The sequence below is a fragment of the Meles meles genome, chromosome 16 (genome assembly GCF_922984935.1).
Source record: "Meles meles chromosome 16, mMelMel3.1 paternal haplotype, whole genome shotgun sequence".
NCBI classification, from domain to species: domain Eukaryota; kingdom Metazoa; phylum Chordata; class Mammalia; order Carnivora; family Mustelidae; genus Meles; species Meles meles.
In genome coordinates, this window is record NC_060081.1 from 24479098 (window position 1) to 24504088 (window position 24991).

At 38.7% G+C, this 24991-nt stretch overlaps 1 protein-coding gene and 1 pseudogene across 4 annotated transcripts in view; one reads left to right on the forward strand and one right to left on the reverse strand.

Moving 5' to 3' along the window:
- CAMKMT (calmodulin-lysine N-methyltransferase) overlaps positions 1-24991 on the reverse strand; it is a 404310-nt gene that overhangs the window by 22953 nt on the left and 356366 nt on the right. For 3 of the 4 annotated variants that reach the window (XM_045980676.1, XM_045980675.1, XM_045980673.1), the window contains one exon: positions 672-746. The exons of the other annotated variant lie outside the window; for it this stretch is intronic. In XM_045980676.1, the coding sequence (XP_045836632.1) occupies positions 672-746 (75 nt within the window). The remainder of the gene's footprint in view (positions 1-671; positions 747-24991) is intronic. 4 annotated transcript variants of the gene reach the window in all.
- LOC123927383 lies at positions 8360-8480 on the forward strand (annotated as a pseudogene).

The following is a 24991-nucleotide window of genomic DNA, read 5'->3' on the forward strand; positions in this document are numbered from 1 at the left end:
AGTAGACTGAGCCAAATGAGAAGACAAAATATCTAATGTAAATTATTTTTAAAAGGCAGGCACCTGACAGAGATTTTAATGTTATTTGCATAACAATACAATGTAATGTTATAATTCCTGTTTTGTGTATAATTAAATATCTTAATTGAAGACACTGAAAATTTAGATAGCAAACATACGTTTTAAGAAAAGATATTTCCCCAAAGATATTGCACAAATACGTTTATTTGTTGGGGCACGTGTGTGTGTGTACACACATATACATATATTCCCTTATATCAATAGTCAGATCTCTCCTAAGAAGTACGCTAATTGAGCTGTTTGTGTTGATAAACTCCTTTTTCTCCAGACTATTCCTCTCTGAGCCATAATTATTTGCAATTTGCCTAAGTCGTCCATTTACTGATACGTCAAGCATGAAACAGAGGCAATTCCAGAAAATGGAAATGCTTCTCAAAATCAATCTTTGGGAAATAATGTGGTAGAAGGTACTGTGTGATAGAAGACTACCTTGTAACTGCCACAGGGAGATGAATATTAATTTGTTGAGGTTACGGTGGCTTTGTGCTTCATTTGTTGACTTTGCTTAGCCGTCAGCAAAGCAGCACAGCCCAATTACTCTAGCAAAGCTCTTTTTCCTAACAGGAGTTTTATGATTTTTATGTACTTACCAGTCAGCACACATAACAATGTCAAAATGTCCTTCCAGTTGAGAGACATCTGTCTCATTATCCCATCGTAAAACGCTTGAGGAGAAAAAGATTTTAAAAAATGATACTTAGGGTTTTTTTTTTAACTTTTGATTTTGAGCTATTAACATTATTTTTTGTGGCACTTGAAATTATTTAAAAGGTATATACAAATTATTTCAAAAGGTATAATAAAAAAAAACTAGGGATGGAACTGTCTGCTCTATATTTTATTTAGTCTTCAAATCTAGAAGAGGAAGCATTCTCTATTTAGATACAATAGTTAAGCTTGTGCTAGTCTTTTTATAGTTTTTTTGTAGATGAACCATAGTCATTACAATGAGTCTAGACTCTTAACATCGATGAGCTACATATTGAGATCAAAGTACTCCCCATCTGACTGGAATGCAAATTTATAAAAAGAAATTATTTGAAACTTAGCGTATATCTATCTTGCCTACATGTCACTTGCATTCGTTATTGACGAAATCAGTGATTTGGCAAGATGGAAGAAAAAAAAGCCAACTTTCATTTGGTAGTCCTCGTTTTAGGCACATTTTCACCCATCCTGACACTTAGTCTCCCAAAAGAGGATCAGGTTTTAAACCTCAGATTAACAACAATAATTAATAACACATATTTAAAAAGTCTATCTAAAAAGTTGTGCTTAGGAAGCCAATGAAAGATTTTGACTTACTTTTAATTAATAATTGTGATGATTAGCATTTTACCATCTTTAAGTATTTTAATGATTTAATAATGATCTCTTCACATCAAAACTGATTTGCAGTGCTATTTTTCAGAAAAGTAAAATTGTGCTCCTCTTTTCTTTCTTTCTTTTTTTTTTAAGATCCTATTTATTTATTTGACAGAGCGATCACAAGCAGGCAGAGTAGCAGGCAGAGAGAAAGGGGGAAGCAGGCTCCCCGCTGAGCACACAGCCCTATGCAGGGCTCAGTCCCAGGACCCTGAGATCATGACCTGAGCCGAAGGCAGAGGCTCAACCCACTGAGCCACCCAGGTGCCCCATGTGCTCCTCTTTTCTATTTTGATTATTATTTAAAACCAAACTGAGTGAGCATATCCTACCCTGTCCAGTTATATTTACTTACCTTGGTGGGTTCTTTATTTCTTCTACATTTTCCCAGAGTGAAAAGCCATTTGTTTGAATACAAAAGTAAGTCTTACTTTGGTAAGTCCAAAAGTTCTTCCCATGTACACTAATAAACATTAGTGCTAGTGAATTTCTTTTTTATTTTATTTATTTATTTGACAGACAGAGATCACAAGTAGGCAGAGAGGCAGGCAGAGAGAGCGGGGGAAGCAGGCTCCTCACGGAGCAGAGAGCCAGATGCGGGGCTCAATCCCAGGACCCTGGGATCATGACCTGAGCCAAGGCAGAGGCTTAACCCACTGAGCCACCCAGGTGCCCCAGTGCTAGTGAATTTCTTAAGGTAGAAAAGATTGAACAGATCACCACGAAATTATCTATGCAGACTGAGCACTGGTTGCCCATTCAGTCATTTGACTCATTGTTACTGAGCACCTACTATGTGGCGGGCCCTGTGCCAGGCCATAGGCCGTGCCTTCTTGATGGCAGCCTAGCAGGGCATGTGGACACATAAACCCATAGTTCTGATGCTGTCTCCTATGTGCTGTGTGAGCATACAGACTTAGAGCTCCAGGGAGGGCTTTCCAAAAGAACCCGTCATCCTGTCACACTTGGACAAGCTTTATAAGTGAACTCTACTGTTGTATTTGCTTAGACCTACTCGAGAGACAAGGAATGGAGGAGACCAGGAAAGCCACAAGAGATAAATGCCCACTTTGTTTTTACATTAATTCCTCAAAAACTCCATGCACCTGTAGAGAATGGGACATAACCAATACCAATTTTTATGGAAATGCCCAGGCTTCCCATGCAACTGGGACTCAGGCTCGGTGGGAAACCAGATGTGTTCAGCTCTCATCAGAGACCTAAAAGTCCTGGAGAGTTTCTACATGAACAATGTGGTTTAAAATATACATCTATACTTGACTTTTTCCAATTATAAAGTAATGTACCCATTATACAAATTTTGGGGAAAAGAGAAAAGTGTTAAAATTACTCATAATTTTACTGTACCATAAACCATTATTTAGAAAAATGTTTCTTTTTTTTTAAGGATTTTATTTATTTACTTGACAAACAGAGACCATAAGTAGGCAGAGAGAGAGAGAGAGAGAGAAGAGGCAGGCTCCCTGCTGAGCAGAGAGTCCAATGCGGGGCTCTATCCCAGGACCCTGAGACCATGACCTAAGCCGAAAGCAGAGGCTTTAACCCCCTGAGCCACCCAGGCACCCCTAGAAAAACGTTTCTAATACATAAGTAATTAATAAAGCACATGAACAGGAAGTATAGGAAATCCTGTGGTGGGTACTGGATATTGGATTCCTGAGGAACTTCAGTGTCTTGGTTCAACAAAGACAAATGGAGAGACGGGGTCTAGGCAGCAACTGGCTATGGATTACCACAGCAGATGTAACAAGAGTAATTCTAAAAGAAACCGAAATGCACTGTTTGGCCATGGACCACAACACATTCCCAGAAAGCATTTTTTCCTAGTTTTCAAGGCTATGCTGCCCCCATAACCATAAGCACATGACAAAGAGTGGTATATAGAAAAGAGTCCTGCTTTGGTGTGACAGATACACCTAGGTTCAAATTTTGGTTCCTTCCTTGACTGGCTGTGTGAACTTAGAGTTTGCTCTCCCATCTGTAAAATGGAGATAACAACAGCCACCTTCTTGAACACTCACAGAACAGCATTCACACTGTGTTCTGCGTTTGTGGTGTTCACGTAGTATACAATGAGAAGACTGGCCCCTGGAGCCATGCAATCAGCTTGCCTTCTCTTTTGGAAGGCAAAGGGTGACGGTGACTTCTATTTTCAAGGAGATGGTCCTTCTAACTCTTCTCTTCCAATGACCTTGCCCTCCACTCTTCTCAGATAACTCACGTGACGGTCATCTAAAGCAGTACTTTAGTTGTGGAGAAGGACCAGATTTGTTGTTGTTGTTGTTTATATTCAATCTGTTGCAGACTGACAGTTTCATTAAATAGAGTAAAAATTGATAGGCAAATGAGATTTAAAAGCCAAGACATTCTAAACAGAAGTTCACTGATCATGTGCTTGGATATCACAGTAGTGTTCCTAGACATTCCCTTTCAATTTCTGAACTCACTTCATTGCAGGTCAGTAACATGCAGTTCACAGATTGGCTCCAGTATGGCCTATTTGTTCCTCTTTTTTTAAAATAACTGAAACCCTGACCTACTCTCCGACCAGCCCTTTCATAGCTCATCCCTTCCAGAAGGTACTCTAATCCCAACCATTCTTCAGTGCCCCTGGCCAACAATCTGCTAGTCTCATCGCCATGTCCCTATCTCTCTTCCATAACATTTATCTTCCCTCCTTACCCAGCTTACATCCCACAGCCAGTCATTTTAATTACTTCTTTGCATATACCCTCTACTCTTTTTTCCCTATCTTATTTTAAATTATTTCAAAATAACTTAGCTGTGACCCAGAACAAAATTCAGAAACATGTACAGGAATATAAAAACATTCAGATTCCAAGAAGGTAAAATATAAAATACGTGGGGGCAACGGGGTGACTTAGCTACTTAAACATCCTACTCTTGATTTCCGCTCAGGTCATGATCTGAGGGTCATGAGATTGAGCCTTGTGTTGGGTCCCCCCCCCACAAAAAAGATGAAATAGATGTTTTCAGACATACAAAGGCTGAAAAAATTAATCACCAGCAGATCTATACCACAAGAAATGTAAAGGAAGTCCTTCAGGCAGAAGAATACTCATCCCAGCCAAAAATATGGATCAACAGAAAGAAATGATGAGAACTAAAATTTGTAACTACATGGGCAAATATATAGGATTTTTTTTCTTATTATTTAACTCTGTTGGAAATATTACTGACTGGTTAAATAACAAGTACTCCAGGGTTTATAACATATACGTAAGTAGAATATAGGGCAATAGCATAACGACTGGGAGGGAGTAATAGATGTCTACTACGATCAGGTTTTTATAGTGTAGATGAAGTTGTCCATCACTTGAGAATAGAATGTGGTAAGTTAAAGATGTATGCTATAAAACCTACAGCAACTACTAAAACAACTAAACACAATTACAGCTAATAAGTCAATAAAGGATAAAAACTAGAATAATAAAATCTACTCATTTAATCAAGGGGGGCAGAGAAAAATGAAAAGAAGAAGAAAGAACAGATGGCATAAACAGAAAACAAAAGGCAAAAATGAGTTAAATCAAACCATATCAGTACTTGTACTAAGTGAAAATGGTTTAAATGTCCCCCAATTAAAAGGCAAAGGGTGTCAAACTGGATTAAAATGCTAGATGGAAGTCTATGTGGCTTACTAAGTAAACGTATTTTAAATGTGAAGCACAAATGGATTAAAAGTAGACGTCATACCAAGCAACACGGTCAAAAGAATGCCGGGGCAGCTATATGAATGCCAGACGGTAGATTTCAGAGCAAAGAATATTACCGGATGTAAAAAGGATCACATTACAATGTTAAAGGAGCAATTCAAGAAGCAGACATAACACTTCTAAATATTTACGAACTGAGTAACAGAGCTTCTAATTTGAAGCCCAAATGGGTATTACTGCAAGAAAACACAGACAAAATCACAATTACAATGAAAAATTTCAAAACTCTTTTCTCATTAATTAATTGAATTAGACAGAAAATAACCAAAGTTATAGATGATTTTAACACTGCTATTAACCAACATGACTTAATTGATATTTATAGAACACTCCATCCTATAATATCAGAATATATCTTTTTTTTCCCCAACTAGATATGGAACATACCTTTTCTGGATCATATTTTAACTTTCAACAAATTTAAAGACATTCCAGTAATATAAAAATATGTTTCCTGGGGTGCCTGGGTGGCTCAGTTCATTAAGCATCAAACACTTGGTTTTAGTTCAGGTCATGATCTCAGGGTGGTGGGATCAAGCCCTGGTCAGATTCCACACTCAGCATGGAGTCTGCTTTTCTCTCTCCCTCTGCTCTTACCCCCTCTCTATCCCTCTCAAATAAATAAAATATAAAAGAAAGACATTCTTCCCCACTATAGAATTAAATTAGAAATCAATATTTTCTGTAAAATCTCCAAATATTTGGAAAGTAAATAATTCACTTACAAATAACATAACATCCAAAGAAGAAATCAAAACAGAAATTGAGAAATATTTTAATTGAATGAAAATGAAAATACAACATATAAAATTTGTGGGATACCACTAAATTTGTGGGATGTATAGAGTGGAAATTAATAGCACTAAATGTCTATATCAGAAAAGAAAGGTCCAAATCAATAGACTCAGCTACCAGCTAAATAAACAAACAAAACCAAAACCAAAACAAACAAAAAAGAGAAGTAAACTCAACATAACCAGAAGAAAGGAAGTAAAGATTTGAACAGAAATAAAATGAAATAGAAAACAGAAACATAGAGAAAAATCACTGTAACCAAACACTGGTTCTTTGAGAAGAGCAATAAAATTGATAAACCTCTAGCCAGAGTGACTAGGAAAACAGAGAGAAGACATAAATCACCAACATCATGAATGAGTCAAGTGGCATCAATATGGATTCTATAGATAGTAACATGATAATAAGGAATATAAAAGTTCTTTCATAAAATATATTAATAAATATATGTATAAATGTAAAAATATAAATATATACAAATTAAAAATATAAATATATAATATAATATCTATAGGTACAGAAGTATGTACTATATATTGATCCTAGGAATACAAGAAGGTTGATTTAATGTTTAAAATTCTATCAATATAATTTACCATATTAATGAAATAGAAAAGAAAAACCATAGGATCATCTCAGTAAGCGCAGAAAATGCATTGCCAAAGTCCAACATCTACTACTGATAAAAACTCTCAGCAACCTGGGGCGCCTGGGTGGCTCAGCGTGTTAAAGCCTCTGCCTTCAGCTCGGGTCATGATCCCAGGGTCCTGGGATCGAGCCCCACATCGGGCTCTCTGCTTAGCTGGGAGCCTGCTTCCTCCTCTCTCTCTCTCTCTGACTGCCTCTCTGCCTACTTGTAATCTTTATCTGTCAAATAAATAAATCTTAAAAAAAAAAAAACACCTCTCAGCAACCTAACAACAAAAGGGAACTTCATCAACCTGAAAAAAGTCATCTATGAAAACCCAGAGCCAGTGTTACACTCCAATGCTGAAAGACTAGGTGCTTCTTCCCTAAACACCAGAATAAGGAAAGGATGTTTCCTTTCACTATTAAGCATTGCACTGGAGATTCTAGCCAGTGTAATAAGACAAGGGAAAAAACAAGTCATCAAGACCGGGAGGGAAGAAGTAAAACTGTCTTTATGAGCAGGAAACCTGACCATCTACGTAGAATATCCAATGGAATACGCACAAAAAGCAAGCAGAATACATGAGTTTAGCAAGGTTGTCGAATATAAGACCAATATACAGAAATCAGTTACATTTCTTCATATAAGCAACAAATAATTGGAAATTGTAACTTCCAATTCCCTATTAATCACAATAACATTAAAAAAACTCTAAACTATCGGCCACCTGGGTGGCTCAGTGGATTAAGCCTCTACCTTCGGCTCAGGTCATGATCCCAGAATCCTGGGATCGAGCCCCACATCGGGCTCTCTGCTCAGCAGGGAGCCTACTTCCTCCTCTCTCTCTGCCTGCCTCTCTGCCTACTTGTGATCTCTGTCTGTCAAATATATTAAAAAAAAAAAAAAACCTCAAACTACTAGTAACATAAAATATGAAATACTTAGAGATAATTCTGACAAAAGTTGAGAGAAATTAAATAAGACCTAAATAAATGGAGGTAATTCAGTGGATAAAGGAGAGTATTTTTTAACAAATAGTGTCTTAACATTTGGATATCCACTTTTTTTTTTAAGATCTCTAACACATATCTTGTACCACATTAAAAAAAATTGACTCCAAATGGATCATAAAATTAAATGTGAAAACTAACACCGTAAAACTCATAGATGAAAATACAGAAGAAAATCTTTGTAACGTTGGGTCAAACAAGGACTTCTTAGATATGACACAGGAGGCACGATCCATAAAAGAACAAATTGGTAAATTAGACTTCATTAAAATTAAAAACTTCTGCAGTTTGAAAGATGCTATGAGTTGAATGGGAAGAGAAGCCACAGGCCTTGGGCGGGGGGTGGATATTTGCAAATCATGTATCTGATAAAAGCTTGGGTCATATAAAGCTTACATATAAACCTAAGAAAAGGGGCGCCTGGGTGGCTCAGTGGGTTAAAGCCTCTGCCTTCGGCTCAGGTCATGATCCCAGAATCATGGGATTGAGTCCTGCATCAGGCTCCAGTTCCATGGGGAGTCTGCTTCTCCCTCTGACCTTCTCACCTCTCATGCTCTCTTTCTCTCTCAAATAAACAAATAAAATCTTTAAAATAAAATAAAATAAAATGGAACTCTCTGACACCACTGATGGGAATATACGTATGACCACTTTGGAAAACAGTTTGTCAGTTTCCTTAAAATGTTACTTATGTGCCTCTATATGATCTAGCTATTTCAAGCTTTGCGCAGTGGCAGTATCGTAGCCAATGAGGTTTATCCGAGGCACGATTATTGCTAATTGATCTAGCTATTTCACTCCTAGGTATTTACCCCAGAGAAGTGAAAATATGTATCCATACAAAACATATATCCACATATCCATATGCGGACATAAATACTCTTAATAGTTTCATTTGTAACAGTTCCATACTAGCAACAACCCAAAAGTTCATCAAAGTGTGAAAACAGAAGTAGTGTACATAGGACACAACTATGGAATAAAAAGAAAAGAACTATCAATACTTCTAGCAACATAGATGAATCTCAAAATACTTTTACTAACTGAAAGCACATACTGAATGATTTAATTTATTTAAAACTCTAGAAAAATCTTTAAAAAAAATTTAAAAGGGGGTGCCTGGGTGGCTCAGAGGGTTAAGCCTCTGCCTTTGGCTCAGGTCATGATCTCAGGGTTCTGGGATCGAGCCCCGCATCGGGCTCTCTGCTCGGCAGGGAGCCTGCTTCCTCCTCTCTCTCTGCCTGCCTCTCTGCCTACTTGTGATCTCTGTCTGTCAAATAAATAAATAAAATCTTTAAAAAAATTAAAAAATAAAACTCTAGAAAATATGAACTCACATAAGATGAGGGAAAACAAATCAGTGGAGAGGGAGGAAATGTCAAGAAGGAGAAAAGGAGGGATTATGAAAGGGCTAGAAGAAAGTTTTACGTGTGAGAGACATGTTCAGTATTTGGACTGTGGTGATGGTTTCAAAGGTGTACACAATTTTTAAAACTTGCAAATTATGCATAAAGTTTAGTGGATGCCAATTTTACCTCAACAAACTGTTAAAGAAAAGCTAAAAAGGAAGTGTTTTCTGAAAGAGAGCAAGGTGTCTGCAAACATCCTCCCAGGCCCCTTGACCTCTGTGAACTTTACAATCTAAGGCATAACATTCAGATGCAAAGACAAGTAAAGGATGGTTCTTCTAACCCCCAAATCCTGCCCATGTGTTACCAATAATTACATTGACATTGAAGTAAAATGTGTATATCGTTTCCATTTTATTTCACCACAATGTCAAAATCATATTTCTGTTTGAAATTCATTACAAAGCAAAGTACAATTTTACAGAAAGAAATACAAAATCAGTCATCATCACAGAATTCCTCATGATTTAGAAAAATCTTAACAGCTATAAGCACGGCAAACCTAGGAAGTCTAACAGATATTGCACAGCAGGAAGAATGCTGGGCTCGCAGCTAGCTAGAAAGCTCTGAGTTCGAATACTAGCTCCATCACTTGCAGACCAGCAGGGCTGGGGGATGCGGAGTACCGCGGCCTTCATCTGTAACAGACATTAGTTGCATTGCACAATGATAAAGAATCGAATGAGCTAGAATATATAAAAGTGAATTATTAGGGCTCTATAAATATTAGTTTCCTTTCCTTTACTCTTGCATTAACTTAGATTTTTTTCATTCTGGCTTTGACTTTGGAGGGTCAACCTGAAATGCAAAGCCAAGTCAGTTTCTGATAGGATTCCTACCTTGTGATTTAAAACACACACACACACACACACACACACACACACACACACACACTCAAACAAAAGTCTCTGTTTTAAGTTTCTTTTTTTTTTTTTAAGATTTTATTCATTTATTTGACAGACAGAGATCGCAAATAGGCCGAGAGAGAGGGGGAAGCAGGCTCCCCGCGGAGCAGAGAGCCCGATGTGGGGCTCGATCCCAGGACCCTAGGATCATGACCTGAGCTGAAGGCAGAGGCTTTAACCCGCTGAGCCACCCAGGCGCCCCTCTGTTTTAAGTTTCTCTGTTTTAAGTTTCTCTCTTCTAATTTTCTAATAAGCTTGACCTAACGTCAAACATGTTTAATCTAATTTGTATTTCACTGTGATGTTCACAGGTAGCTCTCCCCTTACAGATTTAAGGCATTTCTTTCATTACATTCCCACAGTTAATATTTGTTTACCATTACATTTGCAGACTCCTCATTGGGGAGTGAGTCATAGTTTTTAACTCTGTTGTTAGAAATGTCATCCCTTGTGTTTTGCCAAAGTAGTGTACTGATACAATTCTTGATTATGCTTGCCAAATGTAATGAGCTTAGATTATTTAAAAAAACAAAAACAAAAAACCAGCTGTCTTAGTAGCAGTGGGGAGTAGAATGTTACAGGTATTCTTCCTTGCAACAGAATCCACGAGCCCTTCCCACAGTTTCTTGTCTCTTTGGTTTTAGCTCACCCTTACAGAGGGTCCATTCAAGTCATTGATAGTGTTTACATAAACTGGGAAATCATTTCTCTTCTTTCAAATACTTCCCTATTTGTCACTTGTCCCTCCATTTTTCCTAATCTTTTATAGAGTTTCAAAATGTCATATGCTAGAAGATTCTGTAATAGTGTTTTAGATACTTGGGGAAAGGAATCTAAATCCAGAATGGAAAACCGAGAATGAGAGGGGACATTCACCTGTTGATTTCCTAACTTGGGAGCCAGTCCAACCACAGTGCTTTTCAGCACTTCTCTGGAGGCGGTGAAGGATAGGACAAAGAGGACCTGTTTCTAAGTAACAAAATGAAAATAGTCAAAGGAAACAAATAGTCTTATTTGGAAAAGAAACAAAATAATTACAGATTGTCATGTTGGGGAAGGTATGCTGAAGAAGGTGGAAGGTGGAATGTGATTTTAAAGGCAGGATTGGGACAGGAGAGAGGAAGAGGAATTAAATCTTAGACACACTGTATAGGAGGCAAGAATTTGGAGGCTGGATATGGCCCCCCCCCTTGTTGGCTCCCCAACATTCCAAGGCTTTGTTCTTTAAGACGACCTCACAACGAGCCTGGGGCTATCTGGTATCTTTGCCCTCTTCATCTTCTTCCTTTGCCTCTCCTCTGAAAACAAGTAGGGTTACTCATCCTTTCAAGGACAGCCTTCCCACCTATGTGCAGGATTAAACCACTCCCTTTTTCCTCTAGCTTAGTGGTTTTCAAATTTGAGCATGCATCAGAATGCTCGGTAGGTTTGTTAGATTCCAGGCTTCAATCCCAGAGTTTCTGATTCAGTAGGTCTGGGATGGAGGGTGCCAATCAGCATTTCCAACAGATCTCCAAGTGATGCTGATGCTGCTGGTCTGGGGACCATACTTGAGAAGCACCATGCTAGGGCTTGCTCCATCAAATCACACCCACTGACTTCATATATTACTTAGTTCTTCTTCCTTGGCTCTGCTGGCATGCTGCCAACATGCTCCCCTCTTCCCTCAACTCTGCTTCTTCTTGCGACACATACTACTTGGCTCCTTCGGTTCACCATCAACCCTTTGGCATGGGGAGTCTACTCTCATCGATTCCCCTGCCCTCGCAATCTAACCTTTCTCACAGCAGACATGAGCACTGCGCTGCAATTGGCCAGTGATCTGCAGTGGCTACACTGCTGCTGGTCCCCCCCACCCCCTTGACCTTCTGTCCTGGACTTGCTTCTGTCAAGGAATGGTTTTATACCAATCCACCTGGCATCAGTCTTCCTGAATCCAGCCCCTTCTCTGTATCCCTGACTGGCCCCTATTACTCTGCCCTCAAAACAGATATTTTCTAAGATTCTCTTCTTAGCCATCTTCTTTTACGTTCGTTTCTATAGTTCTGCTCTAATCTCTCCAGGCTGATCTCCAAATCTTCCAGCACATTTCCTGAGATTTGAATTTTCCTTTCTTTTTTTTTTTAAATTAACATATAATGTATTATTTGCCCCAGGGTACAGGTCTGTGAATCATCCAGCTTACGCATTTCACAGCACTCACCATAGCACATACCTTCCCCAATGTCCATAATCCAGCCACCCTATCCCTGCCCCCAGCCATCAGTTTGTTTCCTGAGATTAAGAGTCTTACAGTTTGTCTCCCTCCCGATCTCATCTTGTTTTATTTTTTCTTTCCCTACTCCCCATGACCCCCCACCTGCCTCTCAAAGTCCTTATATCAGAGAGATCATATGATAACTTTCTCTGATTGACTTATTTTACTCAGTATAATATCCTCTAGTTCCATCCATGTCATTGCAAATGGCAAGATTTCATTTCTTTTGATGGCTGCACAGTATTCCATCACACACACACACACACACACACACACACACACACACACATCTTCTTTATCCATTCATCTGCTGATGGACATCTAGGTTCTTTTCATAGTTTGGCTATTGTGGACATTGCTGCTATAAACATTCGGGTGCACATGCCCCTTCGGATCCCTACATTTGTATCTGTAGGGTAAATACCCAATAGTGCGATTGCTCGGTCATAGGGTAGCTCTATTTTCAACTTTTTGAGGACCCTCCATGCTGTTTTCCAGAGTGACTGCACCAGCTTGCATTCCCACCAACAGTGTAGGAGGGTTCCCCTTTCTCTGCATCCTCTCCAACATCTGTCATTTCCCGACTTGTTAATTTTAGCCATTCTGACTGGTGTGAGGTGGTATCTCATTGTGGTTTTGATTTGTATTTCCCTGATACCGAGTGATGTGGAGCACTTTTTCATGTGTCTGTTGGTCATCTGGATGTCTTCTTTGCAGAAATGCCTATTCATGTCTTCTGCCCATTTCTTGATTGGATTATTTGTTCTTTGGCTGTTGAGTTTAATAAGTTCTTTATAGATTTTGGATATTAGCCCTTTATCTGATATGTCATTTACAAATATCTTCTCCCATTCTGGCAGTTGTCTTTTGGTTTTGTTGACTGTTTCCTTTGCTGTGCAAAAGCTTTTGATCTGATGAAGTCCCAATAGTTCATTTTTGCCCTTGCTTCCCTTGTCTTTGGTGATGTTTCTAGGAAGAAGTTGCTGCGGCTGAGGTCAAAGTTGCTGCCTGTGTTCTCCTCAAGGATTTTGATGGACTCCTGTCTCACATTGAGGTGTTAAATCCATGTTGAGTCTATTTTTGTGTGTGGTGTAAGGAAATGGTCCAGTTTCATTCTTCTGCATTTGGCTGTCCAGTTTTCCCAACACCATTTCTTGAAGAGACTATCTTTTTTCCATTGGACATTCTTTCCTACTTTGTCAAAGATTAGTCAACCATAGAGTTGAAGTCCATTTCTGGGCTCTCTATTCTGTTCCATTGATCTATGTGTCTGTTTTTGTGCCAGTACTGTACTGTCTTGATGATGACAGTTTTGTTGAACTTTCTTTCTTAATCACCTGCTAGTTACTGTCACATAGAGAGCACACATTTATGTCCTATGCCCACACAAACGCAGCATGTCCCAAACTGCTCTCTTAATCTTCCACCTTTCTTTAGTGCCCACAGATAGTCAATTCTCCAGAATGCTCTCCGTATTTGCTCACTGATTTCTGCTCTCATTCAGGCCTGGATACCTCTTTCCCTTTGCCTGGAACCATGATATAGCTTTCAGAACAAGCAAAAAACCCAACACTTTTTATTATAGAATTAATCACTGAACCAGAAAACTATGTGAAAAAAAATGCCTTAATTACGAGGCAAATACCTTTGTAACCAAAACCCAGACCAAGAAACAGAACTTTGCCTTATAAACCTCAGAAATCCCTTTATGTACTCTGTCCCATTAACCTCCTCGCTCCACCTCAATGCAATGGTCTGTGGGCCTCATCACACCACAGAACTAAATTCAGCCTGTCCCCATTCATCACACCAGAGAAATAAATTTGCCTGGACAAACTATGTGTCATAACAAGTTCTACAGATGATTCTGATACTGAAGTTTGAAAGCTATGGCTCTAGCTTATTATATATTTCTGGACTGACTTTAAAACTGATCCTACTCTCTGGGTCTGTGTTTTTGTCTCTATTTTAGCTGAAATAAACTTATTTCAGAGTCCAAAAGGAAGACAGACTTGTGTAACATTTGGACCCCCTAAGTTGGCGACCCATATATTTTACACTGGTTAAGGAGGACTGGTAAAGGGTTTTGAGATCTTGGAATGAAAGGTACTAATTATATTTCCCACTCCAAATATCTCTGATTCTATAATTATGACAGCTGATTAATTTACATGGGAGTAAAACAAAGTGATGATAAAAAATTAGAATTAGATCTAATTTCATATCGAATTTCAACCATGTGCCATTAAATGTGAAATCACAAAATTAATTACTTTTAATGTTTTCATTCATTTTTCTTTTTTCATTCATTTCCAACTTATGAACTTTCAAGCACATTTTAATATAAAAATTTCCCTATTTGTTGCCAACTTCATAACTTCCAGAATAATAGGGCAAAAATTGCTCTGATCTAGCATTATGGTAGCAACTTAGGGTGACCCAGATTAGATGGTTCAAAAGATAAGAAAGGTTCGAAATTGTTTCAAGAAGCCAGCATACCAGTGATATTAAAATCTAAAAAAGATAGTGCAATAAACTGTGGACCAATTTTACTGATGAATATCAATGCAAAAAGCCCAGATAACATTATATGCTGCTGGTAGGAATGTAAAATTATTCGGCCAACTTGGAAAATAGTCTGGCAATTCCTCAGAAAGTTAAACATAGAGTTCATATATGGCTACATACACCCAAGAGAAATGTAACTTGTCATAAGAACTTCTACACAAATGTTCATAGCAGCACTGTTCATAATAGGCAAAAAGTGGAAAGAATCCAATTGTCTGTAATAAATGGATGAATAAAATATGGTCTATCCATCCCCCAAAAAACTACTAGAATTGATGAATGAATTCAGCAAGTTTGCAGCATACAAAATCAATGTACAGAAATCTGTGGCATTTCTATACACTAATAATGAGGTAGCAGAAAGAGAAATTACAAAAACAATCCCATTTACAACTATACCAGAAATAACAAAATACCTAGGGATAAACTTAACCAAGGTGACACACTAGTACTCTGAAAACACTAATGAAAGAAGTTGAAGACAATACAAACAAATGGAAAGACATTCCATGCTCATGGATTAGAAGAGCAAATATTGTTAAAATGTCTATAGTACCCAATTTACCCAGAAGATACAGATGTAGTGGAAAGAAGGGCCATCTGTACCCCAATGTTCATAGCAGCAATGTCCACAATCACCAAATTGTGGAAGGAACTGAGATGCCATTCAACAGCAGAATGGATAAAGAATATCCATATATACAATGGTATATATGGATATGGATATGTGTATGTATATGTATATATAGTCCATATATACAATGGAGTACTATGCCTCCACCAGAAAGGATGAATAACCAGCTTTTGTATCAACAGGGATGAGACTGGAGGAGATTATGCTGAGTGAAATAAGTCAATTATCATATGGTTTCGCTTACTTGTGGAACATAAGGAATAACATGGAGGACACTAGGAGAAGGAGAGGAGAAGTGAATCGGGGTAAATCAGAGGGGGAGATGAAAGATGAGAGACTGTAGATTCTGAGAAACAAACTGAGGGTTTTGGAGGGGAGGGAGGTAAAGGGTTGGGTGAGCCTGGTGGTGGGTATTAAGGAGGGCATGTATTGCATGGAGCACTGGCTTGTGGTGCATAAACAATGAATCTTGGAACATAAAAAAAAAATAAAATTAAATTAAGATGTTAAAAAAAGGAAAAAGAATAAACTCACTATGAATAAATACTCAAAAGTGTTAAGTGTTATCACACAAAAATAACTTGTAGAATGAGTAAAAATATTTTCAACCAAAAAAAAAAAAAAGTCTATACTACCCAAAGCAATCTACAGATACAATGAAATCCCTGTTAAAATATCAATGGCATTTTTCACAGAATTGGAACAAACAATCCTAAAATTTGTATGGGACCACAAAAGACCCCAAATAGCCAAAGCAATCTTGAAAAACGAAACTGGAGGTATCACAATTCCACACTTCAAGTTATATTACAAAGCTGTAGTAATCAAAATAGTATGGTACCTCACAAAAATAGACATATATATCAACAGAACAGAAATAAACTTACAATTATATGGCCAATTAATCTTTGACAAAGAAGGGAAGAATAAGCGATGGGAAAAAATCTCCTCGACAGTGTTGGGAAAATTGGACAGCTACAGGAAAAGAAAGAAGCAGGACCACTTTCATATATCATACACAAAAGTAAACTCAAAATGGATTAAGGACCTAAATGGGAGCCCTGAAACCATAAAAATCCTGGAAGAGAGCACAAGCAGTAATTTCTCTGATATTGGGCATAATAACATCTTTCTAAGTATGTTTTCTGAGGCAAGGGAAACAAAAGCAAAAATAAACTATTGGGATTACATCAAAATTTAAAAAGCTTTGGCACAGCAAAGGAAACAATCAAAAAACTAAAAGACAAGCTACTGAACAGGAGAAGATATTTGCAAATGACATCTGATAAAGGGTTAGTATCCAAGATATATAAAGAATTTATACAACTCAACACACACACACACAAAACCCCAAAACAAAAACAAAAACAAAGAACCCCCCCCCCCAAAAAAAACAAATAAAAAAATGGGCAGAAGACATGAATAGCATTTCTCCAAAGACCTATAGATGGCCAACAGATACATGAAAAGATGCTCAAATTCAAATCAAAATCACATTGAGATACCACCTTACACCAGTTAGAATGGCCAAAATTAGCAAGACAGGAAGCAACGTGTGTTAGAGAGGATGTGGAGAAAGGGGAACCCTCTTCCACTGTTGGTGGGAATGCAAGTTGGTGCAGCCACTTTGGAGAACAGTGTGGAGATTCCTTAAGAAATTAAAAATAGAGCTTTCCTATGACCCTGCAATTGCACTACTGGATATTTACCCCAAAGATACAGATGTAGTGAAAAGAAGGGCCATCTGTACCCCAATGTTCATAGCAGCAATGGCCATGGTCGCCAAACTGTGGAAAGAACCAAGATGCCGTTCAATAGACAAACAGATGAAGATAATGTCCATATACACTATGGAGGATTACGCCTCCATCAGAAAGGATGAATACCCAGCTTTTGTATCAACATGGACTGGACTGGAAGAGATCATGCTCAGTGAAATAAGTCAAGCAGAGAGAGTCAATTATCATATGGTTTCACTTATTTGTGGGGCATAAAAAATAACACAGAGGACATGGGGAGATGGAGAGGAGAAGGGAGTTGAGGGAAATTGGAGGGAGAGATGAACCATGAGAGACTATGGACTCTGAAAAACAATCTGAGGGTTTTGAAGGGGGGGGGACGGGAGGGTGAGGGAGCCTGGTGGTGGGTATTATGGAGGGCATGTATTGCACTGGGTGTTGTGCATAAACAATGAATTCTGTTACACTGAAAAGAAATTAAATTTAAAAATTTTTTTAAAACTCAAAAAAAAAAAAAAAGGATGCTCAACATCACTCATCATCAGGGGAATGTAAATCAAACCCACACTGATTTATCACCTCACACCTGTCAGAATGCCTAAAACCAAAAGCTCAAGAAACAACAAGTGTTAGCAAGGATGTGGAGATAAAGAAACCCTCGTGCACTGTTGGTGAGAATGCAAACTGGTGCAGCCACTGCGGAGAACAGTATGGAGGTTCCACAAAACTTTAAAAAGAGAATAATTCTATGATCCAGTAATCGTACTAGTGGGTATTTATCCAAAGAATATGAAAATACTAGCTCAAAGGGATATATGCTCCTGTATACTTATTGCAGCATTAGTTACAATAGCCAAATTATGGAAGCAGCCTAAGTGTCTATCAACTGATGAATGGATAAAAAAGATGTAGTACATACATATATACAATGGAATATTATCCAGCCATAAAAGAATGACAGAGAAAGACAAATGCTATATTATTTCACTTTTATGTGGAATTTGAGAAATAGAACAAATGAACAAGAAAAAAAAAGAGAAATAAACCAAAAAAAAAAAAACAAAACAAAAACAGATACTCAACTACAGAGAACAAACAGATGGTTACTAGAGGGGAGGTTGGTTGGGGGATGGGTGAAGCAAGGGAAGGGGACTAAGAGTACGGTTATCTTGATGAGCACGGAATCATGTGTGGAACTGTTAAGCTGCTGTATCATACACCTGAGATTAATACAGATTAGTATTAGTTTAGTAGTTAACTGTATGTTAACAACGCAGGAATTAAAATAAAATAAATGTGTTCTATCCATACAGTGGAATATTTTTCAGCCATAAAAAGAATGACATCCCGATACATGGATGAACCCCAAAACATTATGTTAAGTTAAAGAAACCAGATATGAAGAACCACATATTATAGGATTCCATTTATGTGGAATGTCCAGAATAAGCAAATCCATAGAGCCAGAAAGTAGATCAGTGGCTCTCTAATGCTAGGAAAGAGAAAGGGGGTGGGGGCAATGGGCAGTGGCTACTAAATGGGTCATGAAATTAATGGGGGTGATGAAAATGTCTTAAATTTGATCATGAGGGTTCACAACTCTGTGAATATCCTAAAACCCATTAAATTGTACACTTTAAGTGGGTGAAGTATACGGTATGTGAGTTATATCTCAATAAACTTGTTATAAAAATAATTCCAGATAATACACTAAAATACAATAGCATGTTAAGAGATGAATTAAGACACCATGACCAAGTCACTACAAACACAGAGATGCTTTAATATTAAGAAACCTGTTAATATGAGTTGCCACAGGTACAGGTAAAGTCAGAAAAACAATTTGATCAGTTCCATTCATGCCAAAAAGGCAAGGGCTGAAGTTCCATATTTATTTGTAATAAAATCTCTTAAAAATAAGGAGATCAGGGGCGCCCAGGTGGCTCAGTGGGTTGAGCCTCTGCCTTTTGCTCGGTTCTTGGGATTGAGCCCCACATCGGGCTCTTCGCTCGGCGGGGAGCCTGCTTCCCCCTCTCTCTCTGCCTACTTGTGATTTCTCTCTCTGTCAAATAAATAAATAAAATCTTAAAAAAAAATACAAGGAGATCAACAAAAACTTCCTTAACAAGATAAAAAATGTCCATATATTTCCACCCAAATGCTAATGCAGATCTAATGGTGAAGCATTCCAGGAATTCCAGTAAAGTCAGGCTCAAAAATGCCTATCATTTTACAACATCTTGAAATTTTTATTCAATAAAATTATACAAGAGATACAAAAGAAGAGGTATAAGAGGGGCACCTGGGTGGCTTAGTCAGTTAAGCATCTGCCTTTGGCTCAGGTCATGACTCCAGGACCTGGGATTGAGCAACACCCACATCGGGCTCCCAGCTCAACAGGGTGTCCGCTCTCCCTCTCCCTCTGCCTCTCTCCCTGCTTGTGCTTTCTACACCTCTCTCTCTCTCAAATGAATAAATAAAATCTTTAAAAAAAAAAAAAGAGGTATAAGAATTGGAAAGAAGTAAAAATCATCACCATTTGGAGGTGATGGGATTGTTTATTTGGAAAATTCAAGAATATAAACTGATAAACTAGCAGAAATAATAACCCATGTTAGTGGCCATTTACTACACAAAACCCTATAGCTTGCTTCATATATATCCAAATAACAACCAGTTAGAAAACATAATCAAAGAGAAGATCTCCTTTATAAGAGAAACAAAACTAGTTTCCAAAAATAAAGTTAACAAGAGAAATGAAGAAAGATTTCAAATGCTAATGAAACATCTAGAAAAACTTAAACAAAAAGGAAACACCCTGTTCTTAAATAGGAAGACTCAGTCATCAAGATGTCAAGGCTTAGTAAATTGTTTCTTTCGATCACAATGAAAATGCCAGTATAATAAAAATACCAATATAATTTGAGAAAATCCTAAAAAAAAGAATAATGACCAGGGACTAGTCCTAACAGGACTAACAGGAAATATATAATATATTTTCCTAACAGGAAAATATATTACAAAGCTGTAGTAATTAACACTTTGGTAGCGTCATATGAATACGCAAAGTTCGCTTCTGAAAACTTGTTCTGTAGGTATATACTTGCAAATGTATAGTCTGTGTACAGATGTATCCACTGCAGCATTGTCTGCAATCCCAAATTCTGAAAACAGACTATTATTAAAGTAAAAAATCATTTTTAATGGATTATGATGTGGTCATACTCTAAAAATTTTTTTTTTTAGATTTTATTTATTTATTTGACAGAGAGAGATCACAAGTAGGCAGAGAGGCAGGCAGAGAGAGAGGAGGAAGCAGACTCCCCGCTGAGCAGAGAGCCCGATGTGGGGCTCGATCCCAGGACCCTGAGATCATGACCTGAGCCGAAGGCAGCGGCTTAACCCACTGAGCCACCCAGGTGCCCCTCTAAAAAATTTTTTAAAGATCACCACTTGTCCGTTTTAAAGTAAAGAAATCTTTTGAAAATGAAGACCTTCTTATTTGATATGTAACTTCAGTGATACAAATTTCTATGATGGAGCGATTTTTCTCTTAAGCCTGGAAGGCATTTACATAGAGGATGTAATGGTCTAATCTGCACACCCGGCTATCAATATAGAATTTGACTGAATTTGGGTGGTGAGATTTTGATCTTGGTGAAAAGTAGGTAAGTGCATGTCCAAAGAGACAATACAATGTTATTCGAGAATAAAAGCCCTTAATTCTTAATTTGCTGCAGTTTAAGACGATGCTTTAAAATACAATGTCCCTGGGGCACCTGGGTGGCTCAGTGGGTTAAAGCCTCTGCCTTCCGCTGGGGTCATGATCCCAGGATCCTAGGACAGAGCACCGCCTTGGGCTCTCTGCTCAGCGGGGAGCCTGTTTCTCCCTCTCTCTCTGCTGCATCTCTGCAGAGATGCTTGTGATCTCTGTCTTTCAAATAAATAAATAAAATATTTTTAAAAAATACAATGTCCCCAAATGTTAAAATCTGGCTCATTTTAATACCTGAAGGAGAACTCCAACAAAATGTCAGAAACCGGAATCACACCCCTGGTTTCTTCAGCGCAGAACACGAAATCATAGGGGACATGGGCCCTTCTTTAAATTTGTCAGGAAAATAAAAAAAAAAAAGTTTGTAATAGAAAGCACACATGGTAATTTCATTCCCCCATATTCAGGATAGCAATGGAGGGAAAATGGACTGTGGCATCTCTAGAACTCTCAGCAGTTCTCAAGATTCTGTTACTGTACTTGTAGCAAAACCCTCTAACAGGTATAGTTTATTGGGAAATTTCTCAACGAGAGCTCTCAGCCTCCTGATCTTGGTTACCTTCTTCTAACCTTCCTCTTCAACCTGACAAAGGACAGATAAACAACTACTTCCAACGTCAGTTTGTCTACAGACATGGCTTGTGCATCCCCAAGAAGAAGCCTATCCTGAAATGAAAGTCAGTTATCTGATGTATAAACTGATGTCTGCATCTCTAGAACTTGACTCTCTCCTGCTAAAAATTATTTGGTTCCATAAGCCTTATGGATTTATGTCTTTCAAAAGGTGCTCCGATTACGAATCTTAAAATGTCTCCTATAAGAGAGACAAAGTGTACTAATTGCTTCAGGGAATACAAAAATATATTAAGCAGAATCCTTGCCTTCAAGAAAGTTCTCTGTCTCCCCTGCTAGAGTGTGAAGTCCAAGAAGGCACGGACTTTCTTGGTTTTGGTTGTCACTGTGTCTCTGGCACCTAGAACAGCACTTGGTGCATAGAAAGTGATCAAGATATTTGTCAGGAAGTGAATGAACGAAAACCATGAAAATGAAGAAAACATGCTTTGAGCAATAAGAGACTGTGCGTATTTGACCGTGGGACCAGTCTAAGGCCAAGAGAAACCTAAAGGATGATAAGATTAAGGCCAGAGAAGGAGAGAAATGATAATTAGGCCATCCTAATTTAGGAGGACAAGGAGGAGGGGGACAGGACTGGCTAAGGCCAGAGATGGGAAAGACCAGATGTGTCCAGAAAGTGCAGAGGCTTGGGTGGCCACAGGAGAGGGCCACGCTAGAAGGTGTATGTTGGAGAAGCAGAGGGAGCCAGACTGAATGAGAAGAGTGAAGGAAAGTGAGGGCAGGCGGAGAAGGTCTAGAAAAATCAGCAACTGTATTCCACTTGGTTGAGATTTACACTTTTAAATCATTTTTCATACCCCTGGTTTAACCTTTAAAAGAAAATGAGCCTCCAAAAAGATATAAATCTTAAAAAGCAGTAGGGCAATGGGGCCAATAGCCAGTCCTGGGGGCCCACACAAAGGTGAAATTTGGGCTATAAAGGAGTCTTCAGCGTTATGAGTTCCATAGTTTACTAAAATTAATGGTTTATCAAAGAATAATACAAGTCCCTGGCCTAAATTCACTAGCAATTTTCACACAAAGATAAACTCTTTTTTAAGGCAGAGACTTACTTTTAATTTCACAGCAGGGTATATTTGATGGATTTAAAAAAAAATATTGTAACTGTTCACTAATATTAACCAGAGAATGACGCCATTCACTAATTCTGGAACACCTGGAAACATGTAGACGTCAAAAACTCCGACTGCTTCTTTATTAGACAGTCACAGGTTTGAAGACAGCTTCAGATAAACCTAACAATTGAGAAGCTGTAAGTATCCTCGCTCTTTCAACCAGTCTCTAGCTATAATTAGCAGCATGATTTCCTTTGTTCACGAGTTACTCTCGATAACTCCATATGGATGTTCCCCAAGGCAGAATACCTTGGACCTATTAGGTAAATGAATGGATGGCTACACGGATGGACAAACAAATGAACCATCAAATGACTGTATTAAGATCTGTGAGACAAAATGGTTATGATACTTCATCTATGTGCGTCCTAGACCTTTCCTGGCCAGGGCGAAAGCTTCCAGGCCTCCACCAACATGTCTGTCACGCTAACCAACAGTTAGATTTGGATAGGGACGCCTGGGTGGTTCCGTCTGTTAAGCATCAGCCTTGGGCTCAGGTCATGACCCCAGGGTCCTGGGATCGAGCCCCGCACGGGGCTCCCTGCTCGGAGGGAAGCCTGCTTCTTCCTCTCCCAGTCCCCCTGCTTGTGTTCCCTCTCTCGCTGTCTCTCTCTCTGTCAAATAAATAAAATCTTAAGGAAAAAAAAAACAGATTAGGACTAAAGTGGAACAGAGGGAGTAAGAAAGTTTTGTTATTAAAGGAGGAGCGTGGGGCACCTGGGTGGCTCAGTGGGTTAAAGCCTCTGCCTTCAGCTCAGGTCATGATCTCAGGGTCCCGGGATCGAGGCCCGCATCAGGCTCTCTGCTCAGCAGGGAGCCTACTTCCCTTCCTCTCTCTCTGCCTCTCTCTCTGCCTGTCTCTCTGCCTACTTGTGATCTCTGTCTGTCAAATAAATAAAGAAAATATTAAAAAAAAAAAAAAAAGAGGAGCGCTTTTCTAGCCAAGAGTGCTGGTGATGGGGCAGCAGGGGCGGCCTCACTGTGGAGCTGCTGAAGCTTACCTAGGTCAGGTCCCTCATTTGCATAAGCTCCTTCCAAGGCCCACCAGGAGCCCTAGGCATGTATTCACGTAGAATTTGCCAAAGTAAGGTAAAATCAAATCCATTGTCCTCATGAAGGCCCTCAACATAGGTTTCAGGTCCGACGCAGCCTGGGTCCGTCCTGGCTTGAGAGGCAAGAGGAGGGCGGGTCGTTGCCCAACAAGAACCCTGTCAGAGCAGCAAGAACGGGAGTTGGGGATGGGTGGGGGGCGTTCACATTCTTAGGCCGGTCTAGTTCCTCTTTAAAAGCCACCATTTCCTAAGCCCAGAGTTCTCAGTACCCTGATACTCCTCTCTGCGGCTACATCGTATTTGCACACGAAGTCACAGCAGACGTTCAGCCGTCCCAAACTCATGCCAAGCTTTGAAGTGCTTTTTAATAGTGGAACTACGTGGCTCATGGGTGGGCTTTGTAGCTCCGGTAAATGCTTCTCAGTTATCTGTCGCTACTGTTATTCCACACCTCCAATTTGGAGGAGAAATTCTGCATATGCATTGAGGCACTAAAAAAGAATAGTGAACTATATCTTAGCTCTTTTGTGAACGGTTTCCTTTTATTTCTTCTTGTATGGAACTAATGTGCTCATCATATTGTACTGGTTATGGGTGGGAAAGCAGTGGAGAGAAGGAAATGCTGATTATTACATCACTGGTTGGCAGTTCCTCTTAGCTTCTGGAAGGTTAAGTGGTCAAGTAGCTTCTAATGTGAGATCAAGGCATTTCAAGGACCGACTCATCCCCCCGGTTTTCTGGCAAAGTGCTTTAGTAGACTTTGGACAAAATGCTTATAGTGGTAAAAGAGAAAAAACTGACCACAATTAATATGAGATAAAGACAAAAAAAATATAAAACCCTAAAACCAAACCCCTCATCTTGGAGGTTCCTGAATGGCTACTGACACAAAGACTCTATGTCCACGTACGTAACAGACAATATATTTAGAGCATTTTTGAGAACAGATAGAGACAAAGGCCATTTTCGATATACCCTGTGTTGAATAGTGACATTTTGCTTCTCTATGTAACTTAATTATTTCATGAAGAGATGACAGAAAATACTGTTGCACTCCATAAGTTAAACACTTGACATTTTTTATTCCTCAAAATGGAACATTTTCAAAATCTAGATATGTTTATTAATTAGTGATTATTAACACCCAGTAAACAACATTATGTCTTGTAAAAACACAATCTCTCTTCACAGCATGATGCTGAATCTATTATTCCCTGACTCCATATGCTGAAATACACTCAAATGGTCACAAATGACCTTA